The sequence below is a fragment of the Arachis hypogaea genome, chromosome 12, assembly GCF_003086295.3.
Source record: "Arachis hypogaea cultivar Tifrunner chromosome 12, arahy.Tifrunner.gnm2.J5K5, whole genome shotgun sequence".
Lineage (NCBI taxonomy): Eukaryota > Viridiplantae > Streptophyta > Magnoliopsida > Fabales > Fabaceae > Arachis > Arachis hypogaea.
Genome location: NC_092047.1, coordinates 1,567,753 through 1,595,052, shown reverse-complemented (window position 1 = coordinate 1,595,052; position 27,300 = coordinate 1,567,753). Strand labels below are relative to the sequence as shown.

The 27,300-nt window shown below is 33.7% G+C and overlaps 4 protein-coding genes across 12 annotated transcripts; 2 read left to right on the top strand and 2 right to left on the bottom strand.

The window, feature by feature from the left end:
• Positions 1 to 1,261: 1,261 nt before the first annotated feature.
• On the top strand, positions 1,262 to 6,767 carry LOC112726274 (SKP1-like protein 21). Of its 2 annotated transcripts, none has more exons than XM_025775600.3 (10): positions 1,262 to 1,487; positions 2,564 to 2,895; positions 3,367 to 3,591; positions 3,711 to 3,902; positions 3,989 to 4,099; positions 4,703 to 4,781; positions 4,877 to 4,980; positions 5,108 to 5,277; positions 5,598 to 5,731; positions 6,320 to 6,767. In XM_025775600.3, coding segments are annotated over exons 2-10 (1,053 nt in total). In that variant the 5' UTR covers positions 1,262 to 1,487; positions 2,564 to 2,859; the 3' UTR covers positions 6,322 to 6,767. The 2 variants fall into 2 exon arrangements, with proteins under 2 accessions (XP_025631385.1, XP_025631388.1); XM_025775603.3 differs by having other exon boundaries at positions 1,302 to 1,487; positions 2,745 to 2,895.
• Positions 6,768 to 6,905: 138 nt separating this feature from the next.
• LOC112726273 (signal peptide peptidase-like 4) lies at positions 6,906 to 13,288 on the bottom strand. The gene is made up of 14 exons (XM_025775599.3): positions 12,983 to 13,288; positions 11,769 to 11,927; positions 11,525 to 11,636; positions 11,156 to 11,275; positions 10,832 to 10,983; positions 10,366 to 10,548; positions 10,061 to 10,095; positions 9,441 to 9,603; positions 8,940 to 8,993; positions 8,727 to 8,819; positions 8,474 to 8,616; positions 8,278 to 8,348; positions 7,843 to 7,926; positions 6,906 to 7,416 (listed from the first exon to the last, which is right to left on the bottom strand). The coding sequence occupies exons 1-14, from the start codon at positions 13,112 to 13,114 to the stop codon at positions 7,295 to 7,297; spliced, it is 1,623 nt and encodes a 540-aa protein (XP_025631384.1). The 5' UTR covers positions 13,115 to 13,288; the 3' UTR covers positions 6,906 to 7,294.
• Positions 13,289 to 16,494: 3,206 nt separating this feature from the next.
• LOC112726272 (U-box domain-containing protein 33) lies at positions 16,495 to 22,002 on the bottom strand. 8 transcript variants are annotated; one of them, XM_072210025.1, is made up of 10 exons: positions 20,511 to 21,620; positions 20,253 to 20,374; positions 20,048 to 20,172; positions 19,858 to 19,962; positions 19,402 to 19,744; positions 19,066 to 19,203; positions 18,393 to 18,923; positions 17,443 to 18,198; positions 17,321 to 17,383; positions 16,495 to 17,145 (listed from the first exon to the last, which is right to left on the bottom strand). In XM_072210025.1, the coding sequence occupies exons 1-9, from the start codon at positions 20,788 to 20,790 to the stop codon at positions 17,357 to 17,359; spliced, it is 2,427 nt and encodes an 808-aa protein (XP_072066126.1). In that variant the 5' UTR covers positions 20,791 to 21,620; the 3' UTR covers positions 16,495 to 17,145; positions 17,321 to 17,356. The 8 variants fall into 8 exon arrangements, with proteins under 8 accessions (XP_072066126.1, XP_072066125.1, XP_072066127.1 ...); XM_072210024.1 differs by having other exon boundaries at positions 19,066 to 19,206; positions 20,511 to 21,615; XM_072210026.1 differs by having other exon boundaries at positions 19,066 to 19,206; positions 20,253 to 20,347; positions 20,511 to 21,508.
• A 2,425-nt stretch (positions 22,003 to 24,427) lies between these two features.
• On the top strand, positions 24,428 to 27,151 carry LOC112726270 (putative recombination initiation defects 3). The gene is made up of 6 exons (XM_025775596.3): positions 24,428 to 24,634; positions 25,755 to 25,899; positions 26,118 to 26,262; positions 26,430 to 26,564; positions 26,687 to 26,739; positions 26,827 to 27,151. The coding sequence occupies exons 1-6, from the start codon at positions 24,549 to 24,551 to the stop codon at positions 27,040 to 27,042; spliced, it is 780 nt and encodes a 259-aa protein (XP_025631381.1). The 5' UTR covers positions 24,428 to 24,548; the 3' UTR covers positions 27,043 to 27,151.
• The last annotated feature ends 149 nt before the right edge of the window (positions 27,152 to 27,300 follow it).

Here is a 27,300-nt window from a genome sequence, read left to right as displayed (position 1 = left end):
AATTTAACAAAATTCAAACACAAATTTAACAAAATCAAACAACACCAAAAGCAGAAAACAAAAAGCAGAAGCAAAAGCAGAGGCGGCGAGGCGGCGAGGCAGAGGCAGAGGCGGCGAGGCAGAGGCATGAGGCGGAGGCGGCGAGGCATGAGGCGGCGAGGCTCGTGATCTCCAATGGCAGTGGCTCACCGTCCCCCTCCCCCTTTTCCCTTCACCCTCCTCCTCCCCCTCTTCCCGGCGCTCCCTCTCTCTTTCCCCTCTTCTCTTCTCCCCCGTCGCAACCCCTCTCCTTTCTTCTTTCTTCCGGCGACGGCGACGGCAGCTCCAAGCTTCGCCGGCGCCGTCCCCTCTCCCCCCCCTTCCCCTTCCCCCTCTCCCTCCCCTCCCCCTTCGCATTTCCTTTCAGCCCCCCACTCCCCAAAAACGCGTTTCCTCTCCCCCCCAACGTGTTCTTTTATTTTTTTTTTATTTTGTAATTTTTTTATTATTAAAATAAGGGGTATTTTTGGAATAAAATTAAAATTTTTTTAAAAAAGGACAATTTTAATATAAAAAAACACGTTAAGGACGATTTTAAATCCAAAATTACAAGAGGGACGAGTTCAATTCTGACCCTTAACGTTAGGGACCAAAATCGTATTTATCCCTAAATAATGACTATAATTAATATTAAAATAACTAGAATAATATTTCTATAATTTTAAGGATGTTAAATTTTACATTGTAAGTTTATCAAATAAAGATATGTTATGTATTGTTTGTAGTGGGTTTAGTGACGAAGAATTTGAATAGTATGTATAATGTTATCATCGTACATGTACCCAAAAGAAAAAAAATCTTTTAAAGTAATGAAACCAAATACAAATGAATTCATCTACCTTTTTAAAAAAAATTGTAAATTAATTCTTTAGAAAGTTTTATCAAAGTTTAAACCAAACATACCTAATTGATTTCTATTTTTATATTCAGTATTTTATATATTTTGGATTTTTTGAAGAATAAACAAAAATAGTTAAAACATGAATTTTTTTTGTTTTCAAAATATATCAATTCTCTCTTTAAAAAATCATGAAAAAAAAATATTGAAAACTTATATATAAACAAAAATAAAATAGAAACAATCAACAAGATGTATCCCTTTTTGGGCCTAAAATAAAGGTGAATTTATCTATTTTTGGTCAAGCCCAAAATCTTTGCTCAGTTATTGGGCCTTAGGCCCAAAACAATGAAAACCAAACCTAATCGGGTTTCGGTAATATACGACGTCGTTTTAGCGAACACCGTTCGCTTTGTATCATCCTCTATTCACCATTTTCACTTTGACACACAGAAAACAAACAACACCAACTGCACAAACAAAACTACTCGAAAGTGAAAATTTTTCCGTCACAGAAAAATCTTCCACCTTCCATTTCCTCTTTTATCTGCATCAAATTTCGGTTTTTTTGTTACTACTCTGAAACATCTCCATCTTTGGGTTTTAACAGGTACGCGTTTCGTTTAAATGGATAAACCCCCATCGATTTGATTGTTACACTTGAATGGTTCATTTGTTTTGTGTTTGTTTGAGTTGATGAATTGTAGGCTCTATTCAAAATCTCGTTTTTATTTCTCCATGTATGCTAATTAATTTTTGTGCTACCATGCTTTATTATTATCTATTGTTTTTTGTTTTGTTGTTTAGCTAGTTGGAAATCTGTGTGGTAGATACGAGGCCATAGAAATGATAAAGTTCTCAACTGGTTTTGGCTTCAGAAATAAACTGTGGCAATATGTGTATGAGTGATTTTAGTAGTTTTCATATTTTTTTTTTTCTTTTTATTAGTTTTTGTCATTAGGGTGTGATTTTAATCAGATAATGCCTTGTATGAATTGAATCTTGTTTGTTATTTGAGTATGAGTAAAATATGGTTAAGGAGAAGGTGGAAAAGAAAAAAACATGTGCTTTTAATCTACTATTGTTAGAATTCTTAAGGAAAGTAATAGCCAATTGTTAAAGTAAATTTAGGGCTAGTTTGCTAGTGAGATTTGGGGAAGTGGAAACTTTAATTAGGAGGTTGCTTTTGCAAATTTTGTGGAATTGCGCAACATAACTTATTCAGCCTTGGGCCCTCGGAAGTGCCTTGATAGTACATTAGCAAATGATGTTCAAGGCGTTTCAATTGATATTTATTTTTTACTTTTTCCCACAGGAATGGAAGTTCCAATAATATTTCCGGTGAGAGCATATATATATATATATATATATATATATATAACGCATAATATAGTATTTAATGAACTAATAACTTTTAGTTTTGTCTGAATTTTCTTTTATAAAGAAACCGTGTGCGTTTGATGTGTCTGTACATAGGGAATGCAGAGACAATTTTCTTTTTGCATAAATTAGCAGTACATTAAGTTGGAGACAATTTAATGGAACACCCACTTGGTTGCCAAAATAGTTGTAGTTGTACAATATGCTTGCATTTTGGCCATCATTAATTTTGTTGTTGTGCTTATTTGCAAATTTAACGCCCTTGCATTTGCTTTGCATATTGACTTATTTTCTTTACCTTTGCAGCTTTTAATTTGAATTTGAGAGGTCCAAATTCATTCTTCATTCTGCTCTTTGGCAAGCTAACACCTATTTTGCATACTGGTTGAAGTATTGTCATATAGAGAGTTGTGTAGCTCTGAAAATTCTCTCATAGACCATGTGTATTTGAACAATGTTGCTGGAGTAATAATAGTCCTGATTGCAGTTGTTCTCTGAAGCTGGACATCATGTGGTTGCTTGGGCTTGAAAATTAATTTTGCAGTGCACAAAGACAAGAAACTTCTAGAATCCTCGTATTTTGCTTTTCAAATCCTTTCAAGATGTCAGAAATTGACATGGCCGTTATTAAACCTGAGGTATGATAATTATGTGTATAATTGATTTCTTTTTATTTTTAAAATAGAAATTTCATTTTTGTTGTATTGCTTGTTTACTTCCTTTTTTGCTTTTGGCAGTATTGCTTAAATTAATCCTTTGACCGTATTCACAAAACGTTTCATATTTTACTTTATTCCTTCATTTAAATAAGTTAAATAGGTCTAGTTTTCTTGTGGACCAGGACACATTCCGTGCCATTTATATGCTTAATGTTGTTCCCTTGCAAAATTGAATTCCCTCCTTGTCTCAAAAGTCAGAAACAGAGATTTTGAAATTAATGAAGATCAAGCTTGTGATCTATGTTTTACTTCCCAGGATCCCCGAATTAAGTTAGTGTAGAATGTTCATATTCCAATATCTATTACCGGTATAGTTTAACCTGAGAAATTGCTTTCCGTGATTGTTTAAAGTGAAACTCAGAGCCTTCTGCTGTTTATTTGCATTCACAGATGATGAAGTCATATATTTGGCTTCAGACTTCTGATGGTTCAATCCAACAAGTCGAACAAGAAATCGCAATGTTTTGCCCACTGATATGTCAAGAAATAATAACAAAAGGCATGGGTTCGTCAAAGAATTCTGCAATATCTCTTCCTCAACAAGTCACCCCTTCTACGTTGAGCTTAATTCTTGATTATTGTCGCTTTCATCAAGTACCTGGCCGCTCAAACAAGGTATTACTGCTTTCTTTAATGCACTTTCCTTGTTATTATATACTTATCTAGAAAACTGATTCTAATATGAATAATGAATGTCAAGGTTATTTGACTTTTGGATTATTCATGTTACATAGGAACGGAAATCTCATGACGAGAAGTTCGTTAGGATGGGCACAAATAGGCTTTGTGAGTTGGTATCTGCTGCAGACAGCCTTCAGTTAAGGCCATTGGTTGATCTCATCAGTCGTGCACTTGCTCGAAAAATTGAAGGAAGAACACCGGAGGAGATACGTGAAATATTTCATCTGCCTGATGATCTTACAGAGGTGTCTGGTGCTTGTGAGAACTCTATATGCCGATTATGTCTTCTTTGATTTTCAATTTTCATTTCTTATACATTCTCTTGGTGCAGGAAGAGAAGTTGGAGCCCTTGAAAAACATAACTGATGACCCAAGGATCAGACTTTTGAATCGTTTATATGCAAAAAAGAGGAAAGAACTAAAAGAGCGTGAAAGGTTAAAGGTGCCACCAAATTGTCTTACTTTGTTTTCATCAGATTTTATATATCCCATTGTTGATTGTAGTCCATATTCCTTGAATGGGTAATTCCGGTTTATTGTTTTAAGAACCATGCCTTTTAAAAGTTTTTAAATTGTTATCTAAAGGTAAATGAAGGGTTTTATAATCTTAACACCCCCCTTACGGAAGAGCCCATCGGGCTTAAAGAACGGAAAATGCAGGGTTGCACTTACCTTGTGTTGAAATTTAACTTAGTTTATTTAGAAGGGTAAAGAGTGGCAAGGATCAGATTTTAGATCATTTCATTTTGGAGGCTATATACCTTGTCGAGAACCATCTCTGCTAAAAGATGATCTGCTTCTTGATGAGAACTGTGTAGATTGCTGTTGCCAATGGTGTACAGAAACCGTTGCAGTTGTGTCTCTGTGTGTGTGTGTGTGTGTGTATGTGTGCATGTGTGTTACATGGAACAGAGTTGTGTGCTGGTAGAGTTTTCACTTTTCACTGAGCTAGAACTGGTGCAGATATTTTGTTGAGTTGTTTTGTGTATCTTAAACAGTATGTTAGTTTTGACTTTAATAGAGGTTGGCCCTATACATGTTTCAGAATGTCGAAATTGAAGAAGAGCGTGTAGATGAACGTTCAGTTGATGACCTTTTAACTTTCATTAATGGAAATGATAGAGGTAAGTGAGCTTTCCTTGTCACTGTGTTTTTACTTCATGGTTCTGTATCTACCATTATATTTGTTCCAAACTGCTGGTGAATAATTTTGTCACAGATGCAAAGGCGGTTAAAACTTCAAAGAGTAAAAAGAAGAACCGGAAGAAAAAAGACCAACAGAAGAACTCTTCTTTGAAGGAAGATACTGCACTGGATAAGAAGGTGGTTGTAAATTTTCTGTCTGTATGCTGTTTAGTCCATTTATTTGGTGTTATTTTGATTTCAGTTGAAAAATCTTTTGTTTTGTTACCAAAATGCTAAGTGGTTATTGCCTTTTTCCTTGTAATAGGAGTTAAATGGGCATGATACCGGTGACCAAAGTTCTGATGGAAATATAATTGGCGAGACATCAAATTTACTGTACGAAGAGGATGGCTCCTTTTCTCCTAAGATTGACTTTGATGATGGAGATTTGGATGATGATGGGATTGAGCCTGCAATTAGGGAAAAAATTGACAGGTACATTTGTGTTCTTACATTACCTTTACTCTTTTAGCATAGTTTCAGTTACAGGTGACTTGCTTTTCTTTTAGAGGAAAAGACACCAGAATTATTGAACTGTACCCTCATGTTTCTTCCTTTTTTTTTTTCCCATTTGACTTAAGCACCACTTGAGCTAAGCCTTAGTAGTAGTGCCTATGTTTTCAACACCCCATTTTCCTTCCATGTTTCCCCTGGCTCATTTTGAGTAAAAGATTTGTGTGGTGATTATGCTAGTATGTTTCCAAAGATGCATGTTTTCTCCCAGCTCATGTGCATGGTAACCTTTGATGATGCAGGGAGGTGGCAGATTTTGCTCGCAGAATAAATTCTGACTGGACAGAGAGGATGCAAGATTTTTTAACATCTGGGAGAGAGAGGACATCAACGTTTTCTGCTACCAATGGGAATGGTTATCTAAGGCGACATGCGTGTACGCTTTCTCCTAATGCGTCTCAATATTTTCCCTTACCTATAGTGTGCTTTTCTAGTTGCACTTATATTACTTATGAGTGCGAAAATCCCTTTTTTTAATTTACATTTGATTTTTTTTTCATTATTTATTTAGCACCACTAGGAATTTGCTGCATGATATATATTTTGGCTGTTCAATTTCCCATTCAACTTCTCCTTTCAAAAGCTGGCCTTTTCTCACTTGTGTCTTCCTGCACCATCTGCATTTTGGTGTATTAGTGTTCATGATGGGATTCAAAATTTATTTTCTTTTGTTCTGCTATTTTCTAAAATTATGTTAATATTTTTCTACAATTTGATTTTCTAGTTTATAATGCCCTTTATTAATCTGAGGATAGATATTCGCGACAGGTAGATAGATGCTTGCTTTCTCACTTGTGAGACAAACATTAAAGGAACTTACATATGTTAAAGAATTTGGTAACCAAGACTAGTGAAACTGATTGCTTCCTTGTATTTTTCTGAACATATGCTCTAAAAACTTGAACTATTTCAAACCATTGATAGTGCTGTTGTTCATAACTGAGGAAATATGTCTTATTTTCAGGACTGGACTCAGAATGGAAATGAATCCTTTCAAGTGCACCTCAGATGGCTGATATGGCTAGAACAATTTTGAGAGATTCTGACAAGCACCAAAAAAGAAAGTGTTGCATGTCAGTGGTTTTTCTTTTTCTTTTTTCCCAACCTTGTTTTTGTTTTAGTCTATTCTTTACAGTTCATTTTTGGTGCTTGACCCTGGTGCCATTTAATTCTCTGGGGCCAGTCCCTTGTACTTTTAGGTAACAAATAATGGAAAAAAATTTCCTTGTTTGTATGCTACCATTTTTGTTGTATGGAATACAAATTTTTTTCTCCTTCTCTGTGGCAAGAACAAGGTGTCCCCATTTATGTGTGGGATTGATTTTAATTGAATGTTGTTACGACCTTTAGTTGTAAGTTTCAAGCTTGTTCACATCAATATAACAATAAAGTTACACCCCATGATTTTTAAATTGTTACATGCTCATTGTAATGTTCATTGAGAAGATTGTGCATTAAAATATGCAACTAAACAAACAAATTTAAGGGAAAATATTTCATGGAATAGCTTCATATGAAACATTTTCATCCCATATCAAACACATCATCTATATGAGAAACCATTATATGTAAATCAAATTCAGCTAGCTAACTTAAGAGTTCAAACTTGTTATGCATAATAGTAATAATAATATACAAAATTATTGCTAAAGTAGAAATGGTAGAGCCTCTTAGTGTTATCATCCTTTACCATGTCTTCCCTCCTTTTGATTGAAGAAGTCCATGCATGCCACCTAGATATATAATAATCTTACATAATACAGTTCCACATTTCCATGCATACACCATTAAAATAGTTGGTTGACATCTCTAATAATATATATTTTGGTTGTAATTTTTGTTACAAAGAGAAGTTACAAAATGTAACATAAATCTCCTATCAGTTGTTATCACTCTCCTATGTACTAATAGACCTAAGATACAAATCTGATGAGAGGGATCAATGCTGGTTAAGTGATTGTTGATCCTCTTCTTGCATGTGAGGGCAAGGTCTCTCTGGTTCTCCCCTTGTCCATAAAATCTTGAGTTCACCTCTCTTCTTTCCCAATGACAAAAAGGTTCCTGCATTTATGATTCAAGAAGTTAGGTTTTAGAAACCGGACCCGGATTGTCACATGCTATGCTGTAACCGTTTGTTATGTCGATCGAGTTGACAAAGCAATAGCAATCAATTTGATTACCTAACTAAATGTCAGATACATGGACCAGTCCACATTATTGTGGTCTATCTAGAACTGTACTACTATAAAAGCATTTCACTTATTTGTCCACATGAATTTGGTACTAGCACAGCAGCAATACCGGTCCATACTGCGACGAATTCAAGTATTTAACTATTTTCTTACTGTAAATCCAAACAAGAACTGATACTGAAAGATGAAACTTTGCAACAGCAAATGAGCAAAGTAACCATCATATCCCTGCTTGATATAATGAGCATTTGTACTTGAATGTTAATAACCGACCGAAACAAATAATTTTACTTACCAAGTGTGAAGGGGACTATATAAAGCAAAGCTGGTTGGCCATGTCCATCCATCAAGTTCAAAGCCACGTATGTGATGAGGAGACCTGCGGACCAAATCAACCGAAAGTCAAGGATTATGTAAAATCATCTCTGCATGCCAAGATAAGAACATAAAGAAGACAAATGTAGTTCTTGATCTAATTAAATCAAGGTGTTAAGAAATTGCATAATTATTAATATACCTCACTTATAAATTATAGATTACAATACAGCACATACCAACTTATTATGTCTTAATACATTGCAACAGAAATAATATTCAACTTCAAACAAGTTTCCTTACTATGTAAGGATCCAAATACTACTGATTTAACTAGGTCCAAAGATTTTTAAGGTAAATTATTTTCTCTGTTGAAAGATCTTATCAATGAGCTAGCATCAGATCAAGCATATACCCAAGCCATAGGCAGTCATTGCCCACAAGAAGTACCCAGCACGAAGGCTCTTCTTTGCCAACCAATCATACCTGTAAAGATATCAACAGAATAATCATCCATTAACTGTAACATATGATACTAAATATTCTCTAAAGTCTCAATCTGTTAACTTATAGGGCATATTATGTTATCTATCAATGAATTCCGATTAAACCTTAGTGAAAATGCTACTAGAAGCCCTGGTAAGATAATGTCCCCAAAACCGATGATGCTGTAACCACCCCAAGGATCGAACAAACGTGGTATCTTTAGCAGCATTGGGATACCATCTTCTCCACTCTTATCACCTCGAGCTACCTGTATAGAATAAAATATGTTGCAATAATTTAAAGTTGAGATAAGAATAATTTTTGAGGCTGAACTCAAGCTTTGTAAAGAAAGGGAAAGCATTTCTTTAGAACACTCACCACTATCATGACGCTCTCATGGAACCACCGTTTAGAAACGAACACCCAAAAGATGTCGTATAGGAAGGCGCAGCTGAGAAGAACAGTTCCAACCTGATACAGAGACAAGGAGGAAAAGAAGAAAAGTGGTATGTTAATAGTTCAGTAGTATCCCAAAAAACAGCCAACAATATAATATCATAGATAATGAAGAATTTGACAACGAATTGTTACCTTGAGATTCGGTATCCGTACAATCTGAAGAACTGTAATTATCAGTGTGATACCCTGCATGACAGGAAGGCGGCTGAAGAGGTAAATATTTGATCAATTCACTCATTTCTATCTTGAAAGTTTAATTCGAAGCTTTAGGCTTAAAGAAGGAAGTGCAAAACTAATAAGAACTCCTAACAGCAGAAAATCAATTTCTATTTGAATCAAACATTAACAGAGAACTAATATCATGAAAAATAAAACATGATAAGAGAAAATACACAACATCAACATGAACCTGAAACTACAAGTAACATGGACACAAAAACTAGTAGTGGCTATATCCTATCTCAGTGACCAAGAACATTCTCAAAATAAATGCAATGAGTATCATATTACATTCAGATGAGAAGTAACATTTTATAGTTTTACTAAGATATGCTAGGTAGCTCAGGCCAAATAATAAACAGTAGAAGACATGGTATGGTAAAAAAGGGGGTGAAAGCAGTAAGTTAATCTTACAAGAATGTCTTGACCGATCCAAGCAAACGAAGCACGACGATAAACTGCCCATATCACAGCGAACACTATGCAAAAGGGGGTAACGGCAAATGTCAGATATGAGACGGCTCCAAAGAAGGGAATTTTCACAAATGTTTGTGCAGCATGTTGAAACCATCTGAAACTATAAACATTTTACTGTCAATTCCAAGTTCCAATAGAATAAACCATGCACTCTGCACTGCTAGAAGCCTTGAGCTGAAGTAATATCTTCTCTAATAACATCAATTTATCCAAGATAGCATTAAAGTAAAAAGAAAAAAGGCCTTGCACGAAAATAATGTAATATTCATGTTTGAGCAATATTCACCAGTAGCTACATTAAATTCAATATATGGTTCTTTGAAATTAAGTTCCTTAGCTTTTCATATAAAGGACTTCATGCTTCTTTTTATAGATGTTGATAATAAAAGGCACAAGACTTATAACATAACAGGTCAACCATAAATTTATAACGAAAGAAATGTTTGCAAATGATTCATCAAAAAAGGGTCCCAGCTAAACACCTTCATTCAGTATGTCTTTGATGGCAAATGGTCATTAAAAAAACTATATAGGAAATAAGGAGAAAAAAAACTAACCATGATAAAAGAGCCACCAAACAAGTTTGCAGTCCCTGAAAGCACATAAAATATATATAGATTAAGCAGCTATATAACAACGAAATCAACTGTACATTGTGAATTCGCTCTAAGTAACTATTGGTGCAAAGATGGTTAAACAACGACAACTAAGCCTTGTCCCTTCAAGTAGGGTTGGTTACATGAATCAAAATGAATTTCAAAACAACAAGAACCAAGCCTTGTCTTTTTCAGTTAGAGGTGGCTACATGGATCAAGATGAACTCAAATCAACAAGAACCGTGCCTGGAAGAAGAATAACTCACCTCTACTCCCCCAATGCAGAATAGAACCACCAGAACTTCAACAAACCAGAATGACATTAACTTGTAAAGCATAACCAAGAAACAAGAAGCAATCACAACAAATAAAATTGCAGCCACGGTACTGATTTCCACATAACCACTTGAACCAACATTCTGTGTGCTAAGGTATTCATCCGAAGCATCCTGCATGTAAATCCTTATATTAGAAACTAGGATAATGAATTTCCAAATATTAGGAGAAATATTCATTTACAAAGAAATGGAAAATTGGTCAATGTTGAAAAAGAATAAAACTACTTCTTTAGAGAGACTAATCATAGATAGTATATAACGTGGGATTTATTGTTTTGATGAGTTCTCCTTTTCAGCAACTTTTAAGTGTCATTGTTGCCAAGGAGGATATGTTGTCCTCATCATCTGTGTAATCTTTCTTTCTTCACTCTATAAGCATGAAAAAGGCAATAACCTTTAAAAGCTTCTCTTGCTCAATAGCTGCTTCTCTAGCAGTCCAAGCAGACCAATAAGAAGCACATAAAATGGTTCCAACGGCCATAAGCCATAGAAATACTTCCGCAACATCAACCAATGGACGCAGCGGAGAGTATAACTGCACGGACACTTGAAAGCAGGAATGGTACATGCAGGAGGGCAAAGCATATCAAGTAAGACAATAAGAACAATTCAGGGATCGAAATATAAAGTACTCATTTCGAAAATAATATTTTCCTATGCCAAAGAAACACTGTCTAACTAACAACCAAATAAGAGGAGTGTAAAAAGAAAAACATACCTGTGGAGTTGTTTTTTATATGTTTTTCTATGTTTAATCCAGCATATTGTGGAAGCATGACAGCGGGTATACCAATATCAACATCGGTTTCATTCTCTTCACAAACCATCTTGAAAAGTTCTGTACAGCATGGACACACAATAGTTGCTTAAAAGTTAAAACAAACATAAACTAAATTCTTATTTATACAGAAAGAAAAAGAAAGGTGAAGGAATACTGATTGCAACTGCTTACTGCAAAATCTTGTTTATCTAAAAATTATCTAGCACTATCTTCAACTATGATCTCCAAGATCACTTGTAGGAGTAAAATAACTTTTGGAGAAATGAGAAACAAAACCGACTTAGACTAAAAAATGCACAGAATTACCTGTCCTATAATTTATAATGAGGATGGCTGAAGCACCAGCTTCCTCAGCTATATTTGCCTTGGTTGTGAAACTACATTTTCCTCGTTGCACCACAATGATCTCGCTAGTGAGCTAACAATAGTGCAAAGAAATGAAGATTACATTCCAAAAATAAATTAGATTTTTCTCTACAGACAATTGTGTTTCACATGCAGGTGAAATTTCACTTGGCAAGTTTCCATAGCTCAAAATTAGGACAAATACCTTATTCTTAGGCTTGGAACAACAATCAGGAGGGTCAGCCATGACAACTCTAGTGTGGTTGGCACGTTTCTCTTTTGACTCCAACGTAGGGCCGAATCTTGCACCAACACCTACATACTCACTGTTTTCAACACCATCAATCCAAGTGGGGACTTTGACCTAACAGAGACAAGAAATTGGTCAATGCTGTTAAAGCAAAAAACCATAAACAAGTATATCTAGCTGTACACCAGGGTAATCTCACTTGAGACTTCACCTAGACTTTGAGGAGTTTAAATAAACTTCAATCATAAAATTCAACTTGTGTAAACTAGATTTGGGAGACCAAAACCACAAGTTTTCAAATTAACTTGACAGTTGTTTTTTCCTTCTTTTAAATAAATTAAAAAAAATAAAAATAAAAAGAAGAGCAGAAAAGAAAAGAAAGGTTAGGATTGTTAACTCAACAGTTTCATAACCTTCCCTTTCTTGAAGATGAAAAAAATCATAAAAAATATAAAGGAGGTTTGGAACAAATAAAGGCTAAAAGCACTGGGAGAATGATATATATATATATATATATATATATATATATATATATATATATATATATAATTAATTTTTTTAAAAAATGGTATTTGAGATGTATCTAGAAAATAAGTACACCTGAAACAACTACAAGTGCCAAAGATGCTAACTTTTAGTAACTTGGCATGATGAAATTCATTGGAAGAGAAAGATAGGGAAATAACAATGGAATCAAAGATATCATGCATATCTTTGTTATAAAAAATAAAATGAAATAATCACACTTTCCAAAGTAAGCTAGAACAATCAAAAGCATCATCTATGCAACGATAACAAGGTAATAAGAAAAAAAGAAACATTATATGCAACAAGCAAGTTCATCATCATCATTTCAGTTAATATTATTAGTGTTTTCTGATCATTTCAATTTTTTTTTTTCTTAAGCTCAAGAGAGTTTCAATTAGGCAGAAAAAGTTCATCTTCCCAACCTCAAACCTCAAATCAAATACCAAAAAGTTCATCACTTGAAAAATTAACTTAAAAAAGAAAAAAGAATCTTTTTTTTCATTCTTCATTTTCCCCTTTTTCCAAATCAGCTCCATTTTTTGCAAGAGTTTCCAAGCACAAGCAGAAGCATCATCAAAGTCCAAGATCAAAAGGCACTATACTGTGATTATTGATGGCATGAAAGAGTGATTGAATGTTACCAGAACAAAGTTGTTCTCACAACCAGGTCTTCTTGGAGCAACATCATCATGGTGAACTATGTCTCCAGCCAAAGCCAAAGTTGCAGAAGAGAGCATGAAGAAGAGAAGGAACACACCATGTGGAAGAACCATGCTGATGAGAACTCAAACTGAGAATTGAGAGATTCTAGATTGGAAAGCTTTTTTAAGCAGAAAAACCAAAGAGGGTGTTAGAAAGATACCAAAATAATAATAATAAAAGAAAAGTGGAGAATGGAGAGAAAATGGAGGAGGAAGGTACAAAAAGGAAATGGCCAAACGAGACCTGAAAGTGGCGGTGCTGTTATTATATCTATATTTTTTTTAATCATATGATTAAATTATGATTACAGCAATATTATAAGAAAATAGAAGATTAGTTATTAATTAATTATAGCAATAAAACATTTTTAGTTTAAGTTTTTTTTTTAACTAAATTTATTATTATTTTTTTCAGTAATTTTTTTTATTCTAACAATTTAACAATATATTACTGATTGCTTGTTTAAAATAACAAAATCAGTTGATGCTCTAATATTAATCTTTATTATTAGTGTATTAGAAAAATCCGTAAGGATCTTGTAAAGTAATAAATTAATGATTTTATTTACTAATAATTTTTGTTTGCTTTCATATATAGTTTTTTTTTTTGTCGTTTGTGGGAAAAGGAGTGAGCAAGGTCCAAAGAAGTAGATAGAGCGCGTGGTAATGTTGACTGCGCGTGGTTAATATTCACTTCTTCACACATTGACTTAGTTATTAACTGCTATGCTTTTCTTGTACGGCTCAAATCTAACTAACTCATTAATTCATTATTACTAACACTTCTATCTCTATCTACTTTAGGTAAACTAAAGGTTTAATTATTCTTCTAATATCGGTTATTTTTTGAATTTTTAATTAAATTTTTATATTATTTTAATTTTATAATTAATTTTTTTAGTATAAAAAATATTAAAATTAACTGAATTTTTTTATAAATTAAAAATATTTATAATAAAAAATTTAATTAAACCTTTGGCAGCATATATTTTAGTAAAAATATTATGTTAATTTTAATATTTTTAATATAAGAGTAAAGTATCGTTTTTATCCTTAACGTTTGGGGTAAGTTTAAGTCCCTGATGTTTTAAAATTGACTCAATGTTGTCCTGCCGTTACGAGTCTGTTAACAGAATTGACGTCGGGACAAAATTAAGACGATTTTGAAACGTTGGGGACTTAAATATGACGAACACGTTGGGGACAAAAACGATAAAGTAATATGATTTTAGTCATTTTACAAACATTTCATGATGAGTAAAAATCTTTAAGAGTAAAATTATAAAAAAATAAATTTATTTAGAATCAAAGTAATCTGATTAAGTGTAATTTACTTAAATGTGATTAAAAAATAATTGAATAACTATGTACTGTAAAAGATTGATATTAGTAAAGGATAAAATTAAAATTTATTTCTATGTATCATTTTTGTCCCCAATGTTTTCGTCTTATTTAAGTCTCTAACGTTTCAAAAGCGTCTCAATTTTGTCCTGCCGTCAATTCCGTTAACAGATTTTTAACAGCAGGATAACATTGAGTCAAATTTAAAACGTTAGGGACTTAAATAGGACGATTCAAACGTTAGGGATAACTTTGAGACTTACTCCAAACGTTGGAGACAAAAACGATACTTTACTCTTAATATAAAAAAGACATAATTATAAAATTAAAAATAATATAAAAATTTAATTAAAAAAATTATAAAAACCTAATTAAAAATTTGATAAAATTATAGAAACTAACAAAATAATTAAATCTAAACTAACTTAGTTACATTATATCTATAGATCACTAGATCTAGTTATGATATCTGATTATTGAATTTACTTAATATTATTTCCTTTTTTTACACATTAAAATTTCATTTTAATAATATATCATATTATTCTCTAAAGTTTTCCAGTTTTAATAAACAAATACTTGTGACAAAACATTTAACAACTTGATAAAGACTACGTTACACGAATTAATTATTAAAGAAATTTTTTTATAAGAATAGATAATATTTGAGATAAAGAATAGAAGCTTTTCACTTCTACTGTCACAATCTTCAAACATATATGTTGTTGACAAACAATAATTGTAACATCTAATTCATTTTTAGTGGACGAAGAATAGAATATTAGTAATATACAGTAATTAAATAATTAATTATGCTTTCTTTACAATTTGTGTGGTCCATTCCACTTGCCACTTTCTTCGAGTTCACACATCGCGCGTCGGAAAAGGTTGCGTACATTTTACCGGATACCGGTTATTGCGTTCCGTATGTACCGTACTGTTAAGACAGCATCATAACCTCTGTTTTATTACTTTAATCACAAATTGCATTAACCGGCACGTGGCAGAGATCACACTTGGAAATCGGAATAATAGGTGGGGCCCAAATAGGAATTTTTAGCCCAATATGCTAATGAGATCCTTAGCCCATTAACCTCAGTGTCAGCAGAAAAAGAAAATCTCTATTGTTCCTGTGTGGAGTAACTGGCGTTAAGGTATAACTCGTTCTTGCCAATGAGCCTTGGTTTTAATGGCATTTTTCTCTCCTCTTTGTCTTAAAGTCTAGGGTTTAAATTTTAGAGAATGTATTTGAAAAAAAATATGATAAAATATGTGAAGAGTGTGTCGGTGTATTGTGTACCTAGGATTAGGGGTTGTCTAATCCACCGACCAAAAAAAAAGGTATAACTCGTTCTTCGATATTTGAACTTATTTCTCTTCAAATAAGATGAGATATACGTCGAATCTTCAAAGAAATGGTTATGGTGAACACGTACAAAGGTACTTCAACACTCAAGTTAAAAAAGATGTAGGAAGTAAGAGTAATATTAAGAGTGAATAACGTACCTTTGATTTGATTCAATGAGTCACTTAAATTTATAAAGTTATTGTGTTTAGGGAATTTATCAGTATTTTTGTAACTGTTTTAAGGAGTTTTGACTAATCAGGTAACTGCGTTTTTGCAACCAATTTGAATTTGTTTAGAGAGATTTGTAGAGAGATTCTTGCGATGATTTGAGGTTGGTTATTTGACTTTATTTAAATTCTGAGCCTATAGATTTCTTTTAAACCAAGTTATAACTAATGGATCATTTATAATTTTATTAAATTATATTATTTCTTTTTCTTTTGAAAGTATAAGAATTTAATTCAAATTTTTAATATATAAGAATCTATTTAGAAAGTGCCTTTCCGACCAAAAATGATGGTGCACTGTTCATGGTGGTTTTATATTATTATAATACCAAAATAGTGGATCTATGCGTCAATACTCAAAAGCTTGCAACCTGATTTGCCTTTTTTTCACTTTTGTTTCTTTTTCACTCATATTAGTGCTTCTTCCCTTGGCGTTTGGAGCTTTTGAATGCAGCTTTGAAATTGTTAAAAGCATAGTACAAGTATATATATCGTTCTTAGTCACTTGACAAATTGAGATGGATTAGTCAAATTCGTACTAATAAAATCTCGCCACACAAAAAAAAAAGTGTGACAAAATAGTTGCTATTTGCTTCAATATTAACAAAAAGTTAACAAATTATGGTTCTGCTAATATAAGTATAGCAATATATGCTACATATTTGTTTACCATAATGAAATTACATTGATATAAAAACTATACAAAAGTAAAGTTATATGTAACACCAAAGAGTGCTGACAGAACATGCAATTAGATAAAGGTAAAAAATTCAGGTGCAGTTAACTTCGAATAAAATTGATAGTCCAGAGCTATTAAATGACAATTTAGTCAAACCTGTCAAATCATTTAACGATTCTCCGCTATCAACTTCACATGAAATTAACTGCACTTGAGTTTCTACCTTAGAAAACCTCCCCTAAAAACTTGGTATAAGGATCAAGATAGATCCTTACAATTTAATCAAAAAATGAGCAGAGTAAACTTGACAAAGCTTGTTCAGGTACTTTCAGCTTTCAAGCCAGTCTTGGATTGCATAGCGGAGAGCATGGTTAGGAACAAGATTGTGCATTACAAGCTTAGAATTTGTCACCGGCGAAGTGTCGCGGCCGCTGTCCAGCCATCCTCGTATGGCCTCGGCTTCATAAGTATGACCATCTGCTGCCATGTGAGGATCTCGCATGACTTCCTGTGAAGTAGAAACAATGATTAATGAGGGAGAGATTTCTTAGACAAATGTTCTTTATCTAAAGCTCTATGATTCACATATATATCAAACTAATTACAACAAATAAAGAGATCCAAAAATATCATTTCTAAAGTGTTTATTTTAAGATGCATAAACTAAAAAGGTAAAAACTCACGTGTAGTTGTCAATTTAGTCAAACATGTCAAATCATCTAACAGTTCTTAGCTATCAACTTCACCTGAAAACAACTGCACGTGAGGTTCTACCAACTAAAAAATGATGGAAAGAAAAAGTTACCTTGAAAATTGGACAAATGAAATAAGGAGGGGGTTGGCAAAGCTCTTGAGAACCAAGTCCTAATGTGTTTTCTCCACTCAAAGAAGCCTTCATAGGTTCAAGTATTCTCCATACTTCCAGATGAAGATCCGGCCGGTTCCTTCGCTCCATTTCGCAACACCTCAAAGCCAAGCGAGCAAGCTTTTCGGCCAGTGCTAATGGCCAGTCTCCGGCCAAGGGATCCAAGAGAGAATTCAACTTTCCAGCAACTAAAGCAGATTCAACTACCTTTGCTATTCCCACAGCTGGTTTACCAGTCAACAGTTTTAGTAATATGATTCCAAAAGAATAAACATCTGACTTTGGTGTAAGTTCCCCTGAAGCAAAGAATTCAGGGTCCATATATGCAAAAGTTCCCTTTGGATCAGTTATCCAAAACTGTGTAGTAGAATCCTCGCGACACGATAGTAATCTTGAGATTCCAAAGTCACTTAGCTTGCTAACAAGGTTAGCATCAAGGAGAATGTTGGCTGGTTTTAAATCACCATGAACTATGCTGTGAGGTTTATTAGAATGGAGACACACTAGAGTAGAGCACACTTCTGCAGCAATGCGAATTCTAGTTTGCCATGATAATGGAGGTGTGTTATCCTCGCAGCTGAGACGATCTTCTAGGCTTCCATTGGATAAATACTCATAGACAAGAGTCCAAGATTCTGGGCAGGTTCCTATTAGTGTGATCAGATTGGGATGCCTTAACTTGCTTAGTACCTCAACCTGAAACAAACCCAGAAGTATGGTCAATATATTCTTGTTTCACTATTAAATTTGTTTAGTTGCTAGGCATACAACAATTTAAGCATTTCAATTTAGTTGGCTACTCGCACGAAGATGACTATCAGCTTTACATGAAGACAGCTGCACGTGAGTTTTCACTTTGAAAATATCACAAAAAAAGTGAGCTATCCTACCTCCTGTTGAAACTCTTTAGGTCCTTGCTTGCTGTCAGGGCTTAACATTTTCACAGCTACCTCGGTTTGGCGAAGGATACCTTTATATATACTTCCATATCCACCTTCTCCAATCTTTTGGGATGGACTGAAGTTATTGGTAGCTTCTTTAATCTCAGCAAAAGAAAATTCTGAGAAGAGTTGAAATACATGTGAGGTTGAGGCCTCTCCTTGTTTTTCTCTCCTCAACTCCTCAGCTTCTTTCAAGGCATTATCGCGCTGTGTTTGCAAATCCTCGCGCTCTTGCTTGTACTTTTCTAATGTGTCCATAGCAGATTTGTTCTTCTGATCTAACTCCTCTAACATAAGTTGAGTTGATGCAATTTTACTTTCTAGCAATGAATTCTTGTGCAAGGCATGTTGGAGTTCTTCATTAAGCTTCTCTCTTTGGCTTTTCATGCAATCTATTTCTTCCTTTTCTCTTTTTATTGCTTCCTCTAATTCTTTCCTCAATTTCACCTCCTTTTCATACTTCATTTCAGCTGCTTTAGCCTGTCAAAAGGTGTTTCAAGCATCGATCGCGATTAGATAGAGAATCAAACTGCAATTTTAGCACACTAGATATAATAATTTAATTGCTGCACATTTTACAGATTGCATAATGAATAAGAAGCACTCAAAAGAGGGAAGTTACCCTGCGAATCGCTTCAATGGCATTCCTTTCAGCATTCCCACGCCTAATACTCTCTTGATAAGCATCCTGCCTTGCATTCTCAGCTTCAGCCATGGCCTGTTGGAGTTGATCATAGAGAGTCTCATCCATTTCACTATCCTGCTAGCAAACCATAAAGAAAAAATTCAAAACATCAGCCTAAAGCTCAAACAATCATACATTACAGAATCTATTCGTTGATGCGAATTAGCTGGAAAGCGAAAAACATTCTTCATCAATTGAAAAGAAGTTTAAGAGAAACATGAACATATCCAACAGCAATCACAAAAACTGTGAGAGATAAAAGTATTTGTATACCAGCCTGCTAGGAGATGCTTGAATCGCATTAGGACTACTCGAATTCAAGGCTGATGCATTCTCACTTGGCTCACTAATGAAATTAACAGAACTTCTTGATGAAACCAAAGGACTTGCTGGCCTAGACAGTACATCTGAGCCATTAGAAGTTCCTTCTCTACCAAACCTGTTTGGTTGCATGAGAAACCTGATTGGAGAAGCAAGTGACATTCTCCCTCCATTTCTTTCATTAACAGATCTTACTCGGCGATATAATTGTTGTCCAAGTGAAGGCGAACGGCTAGGCGTTTGAGGTGCCAAAGGAGACCTGACCTCTACATTACCTCCATCCAAACTGAGATTCCTGAGTTGATGAGTTGCTTACATCAGTACCAAGATAATCAAATCCATAAACAAGCTTTTTGAGATGAGTAAATATTAAGCATAGTGTTCAAATCAAAACTGCATTCCTTATACCTTGTGTATATGAGGTATCCTTTGCAGATGAACTGTATATGACAATAAGCAGGAGCATTTTCTCTCACATAAATGGCTTTCCTAGACCTGAGCTCTGTCATTCTCCTGCAAGTTGAGGTTAATCAAAAGTTCAAAACATTAATATCAACTTATTGAGATTGGAGAATACTACAAGTAATCTTCTTCTTACCTAGAATGGTACTTATCAGAAGCTGCTCCCATCACAAGCTTCTTGATATTATGCTTGCAGATAAGTTCTACAATCCCTTTTTCAATGCAATCCTTATCAACAATATGCAGTTTCTCTGCCTCTACCTGTATCATAATTAGCCAAAGATCAAAGAGTTTCACAAACCATACTACCTATGCAATGAGAGAAATTTGAAAATACTTACCCCCATTCTTCTGCAGATAAGAAGATAGTCATTCAGAATATTACGCATGCCTTGCTCTTCATTTTCTCGATGTTCTTGAACTCGATGCTCTCCGGCTGCACTTTCTGGAAAATTAGCACCCACTAGAGACAAACATATTGTTAAGTTAAACACCATTTTCATTTCTCAACAACAATATAACAAAATGAGGAGGTTAAGGAAAACAAATCAAAGAAAAGGATCAAGAAATTGGATGATACAAATGTTGTAAACTTTTACTTATGGGGATTGTAGCTGCTGGCACATGAACATAAAGGATGCAAATCCTCTTTCCTCCAGAATTCTGTATTGCCCAAATCAGATTCAACCTGCTATCTTTCACATCTTTTGCCACAGCAACATGGATAATGTCATCAACCACATTTGGACTAGATGCCTCTGCAGCTTCTCTCAGGCCACTCATGATCAATGGAACCTCGCTTCCGCGAAGAGGCGTGGTGGGATAGACCTGGTGTGGAGTTGTAGCCATAGCAGGACTCATAGGACTCACCACAGCCATGCTTGTAGACTCTCTTAAAAGGCCTTTTCTCCCAAGGAAAAAAAAACTCAACTTTCTGTTCCAAAAATTTGGAATTCTCTCCCTATTACACCCTCCATCTCAATAAACCCTGAAACTTAGTCATCAAAATCTCTCAAACCCACCAAAAATGATCTCTCTGGAACACAGAAAAATCAAAATTGCTTTACTCTCTCCTAAACAAAGTAATCCAAACTCCACTGCTTGAATAGAATTCCCACTCAAGAAGAGATACTAAAAACAATAAGACTGTAAAATCTGCATCTTTATATATCTACAACATGCACATAATAGGGACACAAAACTCTGTGTTTGTCCTGCTCCCATGTTTCATGAAATTCTTCATATATAGGAACAAAAAGTGCGTGAAAAGGTGAATCCTTTTCATCAGCAAGTCATTGGAAAAGGTAAAGGGTACTCTCTCTCAGCCTCTCCTAGAGCTAGAAGAACCAACATGAAAATGACATATAATGATAAAAAGTTGGGAAATCTTCATTGGAAGTTGGACCATAGACACCAATCATAGTAATATAATAATGTATGTATTATGCTAAAAAAGATTATCCTTGTTTTGAGGGATGCAACAAAGTAAAGACGACAATGCTTATTATATATAAAAAAATAAGTAAAGAAATGTGAAAAAAGGAAAGGAATGGAAACTAGGTAGTTGTATGAAGACATGAACAGTTCAAGTAACTTGTGGACCAGTTTTGTCTTCACTTCATTGTCTCTTCTATGTTGTTGCACCCTTTGCCTCTCTTACAGGTTACAGCTGCACACAGGAAGTTTCACAGAAAGAGTGTGGACCCCAAGATTTATCTTTGGAACTTAAATAAAAATACAATGTAAAAACTGGCTAAAAAATTTGGATATAGAAGTAAGATGAGTGTTATATCTTAATATGGTAATTTTTGGTGTTTTTTAAAACTATGGGAGTTACTAAAAAATTAAAAAAATTTGGAGTACACAAATGGGAGACGGTCCGATTTCTGTATCTCTTAAAAATCGGACGATCCGATTTGTATTCCGTAAATTAAATCATCCCGCATTTTAGGAAAATATCACAGTAGATTACAATTAAAAAAGCACCATTGTTAATCCAATATTAAAAATAAAAATGTATGTAGAAACTAGAAAGTTTACCAACTCAATTGGTCAAGTAGAATTTTTGTGAGATATATTTTCAAAATTATCAAACTGAACTAGAAGTCAATTTATTGTACAAAATTTTGTGACAGAAGTCTTGCAAGTTTGAAGTATTTTTGTTTTTTGTTCAAAAGCTCTGGAAGTATTCTTTGAATATCCTTTTCTTAACCTTGATTTTTTCATGACAGTTGTCAGAACTCAAATTTAAGATCAGATATTTTGAGGAAGAAATACTTACAACATTTAAGGTTAGTGAACAGAAAGTGAGGACAATGAGACAACTTAATATTATTTCTACGGTGAGAGTCAGAGAGTGGTCATCACTCTTGTGACTTTGGTTTAATTTTTAGTGAAAACTCAGATGCAATCGATTTAAAATGAAGTTGATAGTTGAGAGTCGTTAAATAAAAAATGTAGCTAATCAGTCAAATTATCTAACTGCTATCAGTTATCAACTTCACATGAAGTTAACTATACATGAGTTTCCACCTTAATTTTTTGACATTATTAGAGAAGCTCCGAAGTTGTCGCTCACTCTATTTTGGCTTCTATCTTTCGGATTTTCATAGGAACCCTTTCACACGATGTCTTATAGGAAACTCCAACGTTAAAGCAAAGACTTATTCAAATACAATGATAAGGAAAAAATAGTATTATGATTCATTATCAGTTGTTATGGTGAGAGAGACCAAAACTATATAAATCTATCGATACAGCGGGACATACGTTATATTACCTAGTTATAGAGATGATTTGGAGTTTCAATGATTGTATTTTGAAACATTTAATCAGTTATAAAGATGGCTTCTTAGTTCCTAATACATAATTACATATGTTGTGAGATTTGCTAATTTATAGTTGTAATCACGTAACATCGTCATTGCAATAAAAATAACTATTTTTTCTATTAATAGCATAAATAATTACTAAACAAAATAAATATGAATAGACAATTGTGTAAAATATTTTAATACGTAAATATATCAAAATTAGAATCACAGAGATGGGTATCTGTATTTGAAAAAGAGTTATTAATAATTAATGAAATTTGACTATATAGACATTTTTATTGTATAATAATGCACGTTTAATTATGATAAATATGCTGGCAATGATGAAGACAAGATTGCAAAAATCTACGTTTTGTGGGCCTTTATTATACATGCATGGAAACTGCAGGTAGAGAGGTACATGACCATATAAATAGAAGTAATGAAGTATGAGTATGACCCTCTCTTAGAAAGGGTATTAGTCTACTAGATCCTTATCCATATTAGAATATTCTTTGGAATATGATCATATGAATCTTCAGCCACATAACACCTCTCTGAATTTTCCTCCTCAGCTTTGGAGCTAATAAATGTTGTGATTTGGGAAGAAAGAACACAAACTGGCCTCTCAGAGATTCTTTCCTCTCTTCTGTTGGAGGAAGAAATTCAACCATACATACAATGACACAAAATATGTCACTAATTAGTTATATATATATATATATATATATATATATAGAATTATAACCTAATGATATGGGTATCCAATTCAACCTAACTCATTTAGATAGGAATTGATAATCTAATTTAAATTAGGTCGAATTGAGAATAAAATGAGTTGAGTTATGCTTAAGATTGATATAAATTTAAGTTTAACTCTATCCGATTTACATGTTCTTTTGATATATTATAATATATAATTAAAAATTATTATATATGTATAACGAGGATGATAGATATCAAATTCATATATATATATATATATATATATATATATATATATATATTGTAATTTTAACTTAAATTTTATTATAATTTAGTTTTTTTTTAATTTTAATATAAAATTAATTTTATATTTTCTATTTTATTAATATATTTATGAAATATAGAATGATTAAATATTGTATTTAATTGAAAAAAAGAAATTAATTTGTTGGAGATAGAGTTGGGCGTAGAGTTTAAGGGTGCGATTATAATGAAAGTTGAGAGATTATAGAGTTAAATTTTATAGAAAATTTAAATCCGAAAATAAAATTAGTGTAGAATTCAAATTTTACTGTATCCTATTTGTTACTAGGCCTAATTGGACCTAAGTCATGTTTCTATTTGGATGGTATCATTGGGCTAAATGTGTGTTGGGCCATGACAATATAATTTTCTTATTTTCCTGAATTATTTTCTGGGTTGTCTCCTTGTAGCCCATCATGGGATTGTCCAAAAAAAAAAAACCTTCTTGCAAACCAAAAAAAAAAAGAAATTTATATGAAACATCTTACTTTTTTGGAATTTAAAATTGTTTTACCTCAACTCTAACTAATTAATGTTCAAAAAATTATTAGATATTTTTGGATTGTTGTTTATTATCTTCATAATTAATAAGTCATTTTAGATAAAATATTTAAATGTTAACAACCCCGAAATCCAACGTGCATGATATAAATACTCATTTCCCGCCAATCTTCTCATTTTGCGAGCTGCTTTCTACTGCTACTGCAAGCTGCAACTCATCATTCCTCTCTCTTCTCCAAATCGCAAAAAGCCTTACAACGATTACCGATTCGCAATCGCAACATCCAAACGCTTCTGCAGATCCAGATCGAGAGGATGAGAAGAAGGATAAGCATAAACAAGGTCTCCGATCTGTCCTCCATTCCCGTCTTTCCTCCTCCTCCAATCCTTCACAACTCAAGGTTTCTTCAGCTTCAATCCTTTCGTCATTTCACGCACTTAGCATTCTCCTCTCTTTTTTTTGTTTACGATTACGATTTGGTTTACTCTCACACATGTTCAACTAGTTCATTCATTTATTTATCCGATTATTTTGTTGCTGAGAAAATTTTCTTATTAACTGCTACATTAAGGATTTTTCTGTGTTTATCATTTTGTTGATTTTCTGATTGCTTCCTAAATTGCGATTCGTGTTAGTGCTTATATATACAATGACTTCGTTTATGGTTTAACTACTTAGCTTCAGTTCTGCTGAGAAAATTCAGATAGCATTGTAGATTTGAAGGTCATTCAGCCAGTTGTACGTTTGATTCTGTTTTTTGGCTGAAATTTTGATTTCGTTGCAGATCCTGTTATCAATTACCTCTAAATCTCTGTTTGGATTCTCCGAACAGCCATCAGATCTTGAAACTTAGCTGAAATGTCTTATACTTCAATTATCTCTTCTTTTCATTTGTTGAAAAAAAATCACATAAAATTGTAGATTTAGACCTCTTTTTCTTTTGTGTCGCTGAACTCAAGCCTGAGTTACTTTCTATTAATTATTTATAATGATCTGTTTGAATTCCTCTGAAAAGTTATAGGATCTATAAACCTGGTTAAAATGACTTATATACTACATTTAGCCCTTTATTTGTTGAGGAAATTTGATATTAAATTGTTGGTGGAACTGATGTTATTCCAATTTTTGTTTGATTCATTGATTGAAGACTTTTTTCCCCCTTTCTTTGTTGAGTTTCTGACTCAGTGGCATTTCCTACATTCAATTTTCTTTATCGCTCTGTTTGGATCCTCTGATCAAATGTGGATGTATAATTCCTAGTTAAGAGTAAAATGGCTTGTACTTGAAGGCTTTACTATAAGTGATTTTAGGACTGAGAAGAACCCAAAATTCTCATGCTTATCTGACGTTTTGAGTTTGCTGTGTCTGAATCTGACTAAGTACTAAGAACCAGTACTAAGAAGGTTCATCAGTGTTGATAATTTTGTGGAACCAGTAGTGATACGGTTCAACAGTGTTGATAATTTCTTGTGGCTTTTGCTTATTTGTTGTGCAATAAAAAAAAGATGAAAAATTTGTAGGGCTAGGAGACCAAACACTGTGCCAAGTGGTGTGCAAGCGTCACAGCAATCTCAGCTATCATTTTCTCAGGGACTCTCATCTCAGCCTGGAATGTTGTCTCACTTCTCCCAAAACTCTCTTGACGAGGCTGTGACGAATTATCAGGTTGACTATTGCAACCTTAGATTATGCAGGATTTCCAATTTCTCATAAAGAATGTCATTTTCCAGTTACACAAGTTAGCTAAAGTTGGTAACCCCCCCCCCCCCCCCCTCCCCTCACAAAAACAAATAAACTTGACTGTAAAAATTACTCTATAGACATAAATATATGCAATGCCTGATACTGTTTCTGCGTCTATTATGTACTTTTCATCCTTCTAGAGAGTTGGTTCTCAAGAGCAGGAGAACTCTTTGAGGAATATTTCTAGCTTCCCCCATCTTACATATTCACGAGAAGAGAGTCAAACACTGAACTCAAAATCTTCATCCAATCTGAAGGTCAAACAGAATCCTCCAGAGCATAGAAGTAAGGGTATTAGTTCATAGTAGTGTGAGATTTGTTTCAAAAGCTTTTACGGTTACACCTTTTAGCTTTCACATTTGACATATATAAGTAGGTTGTAGTTTGATGTTATCTTTTACATGTGCATGTGCATGTGAATTAAGCTGATAAATATACTGTTTGTGCTGCAGGTCAATTAAACGATGGACTTGAACACCGAATTGGCATGATGGAAACTTCATTGAGGAGGTTTGCAATGATCTTGGATTCTGTTCAGTGCGACGTAATGCAAATAAACAAAGAAACAAAGGAAGTTACCCTAGAGAGTAAGTGATTCATATTCAAATGCATTGAAAATATTTTGTAACAGCTTTTTGGGAATTGTATTCACGGAAGGTTGTTATTTTATGACATAGCATATTATTTTAACTATGCATTTTCAATTCAGTGGGATGCATAAAGCAGAAGTTGATTGCTCAGGATAACTCACTCCAATTAATAGTAAGAATCTGATTTAGATCGTGACTTGCCTGATTTTAAACATCAGTGGATATCAAAGTTTAGCAGACTGACTGTGATTTAAATCAGACCAACGGACAAGAAGAAACTAAGGCAAGAATTGAAGAGAGCTTGAAATCTTTATTGGAACGAATGAGCAAGGGTACTACAGACCAAGAGAAGTTACAGGAAGTATATTCGGTTGTTTCAACCTTGCCTCAGCTAATTGAAGCTTCTCTCCGAAGTCTACAAATTGATCTCCATAACTCCGCCACTGAAATGCAGGCATGTATGATATGGCAATGACCAAATAATAATGACTATCCATGCAAGCATATTATTAAATTTTTAGCATTTTGGTCAATGTTAGTTACAGATATTTATTTCTAAAGTGTAATGTGTCCTTAAATTAAACCCTCAGTTGGAAACCCTTTTGACATTTTTTTTTAAAAATATAATGCCAATGGCGCCATCCCATGTTCATAAGCTTTTTGACTCTAATAATAAAATGAAGTCCCCGTGATGGTTGTCAACCAAATGCTGCCTTTACAAATGATTTTTATT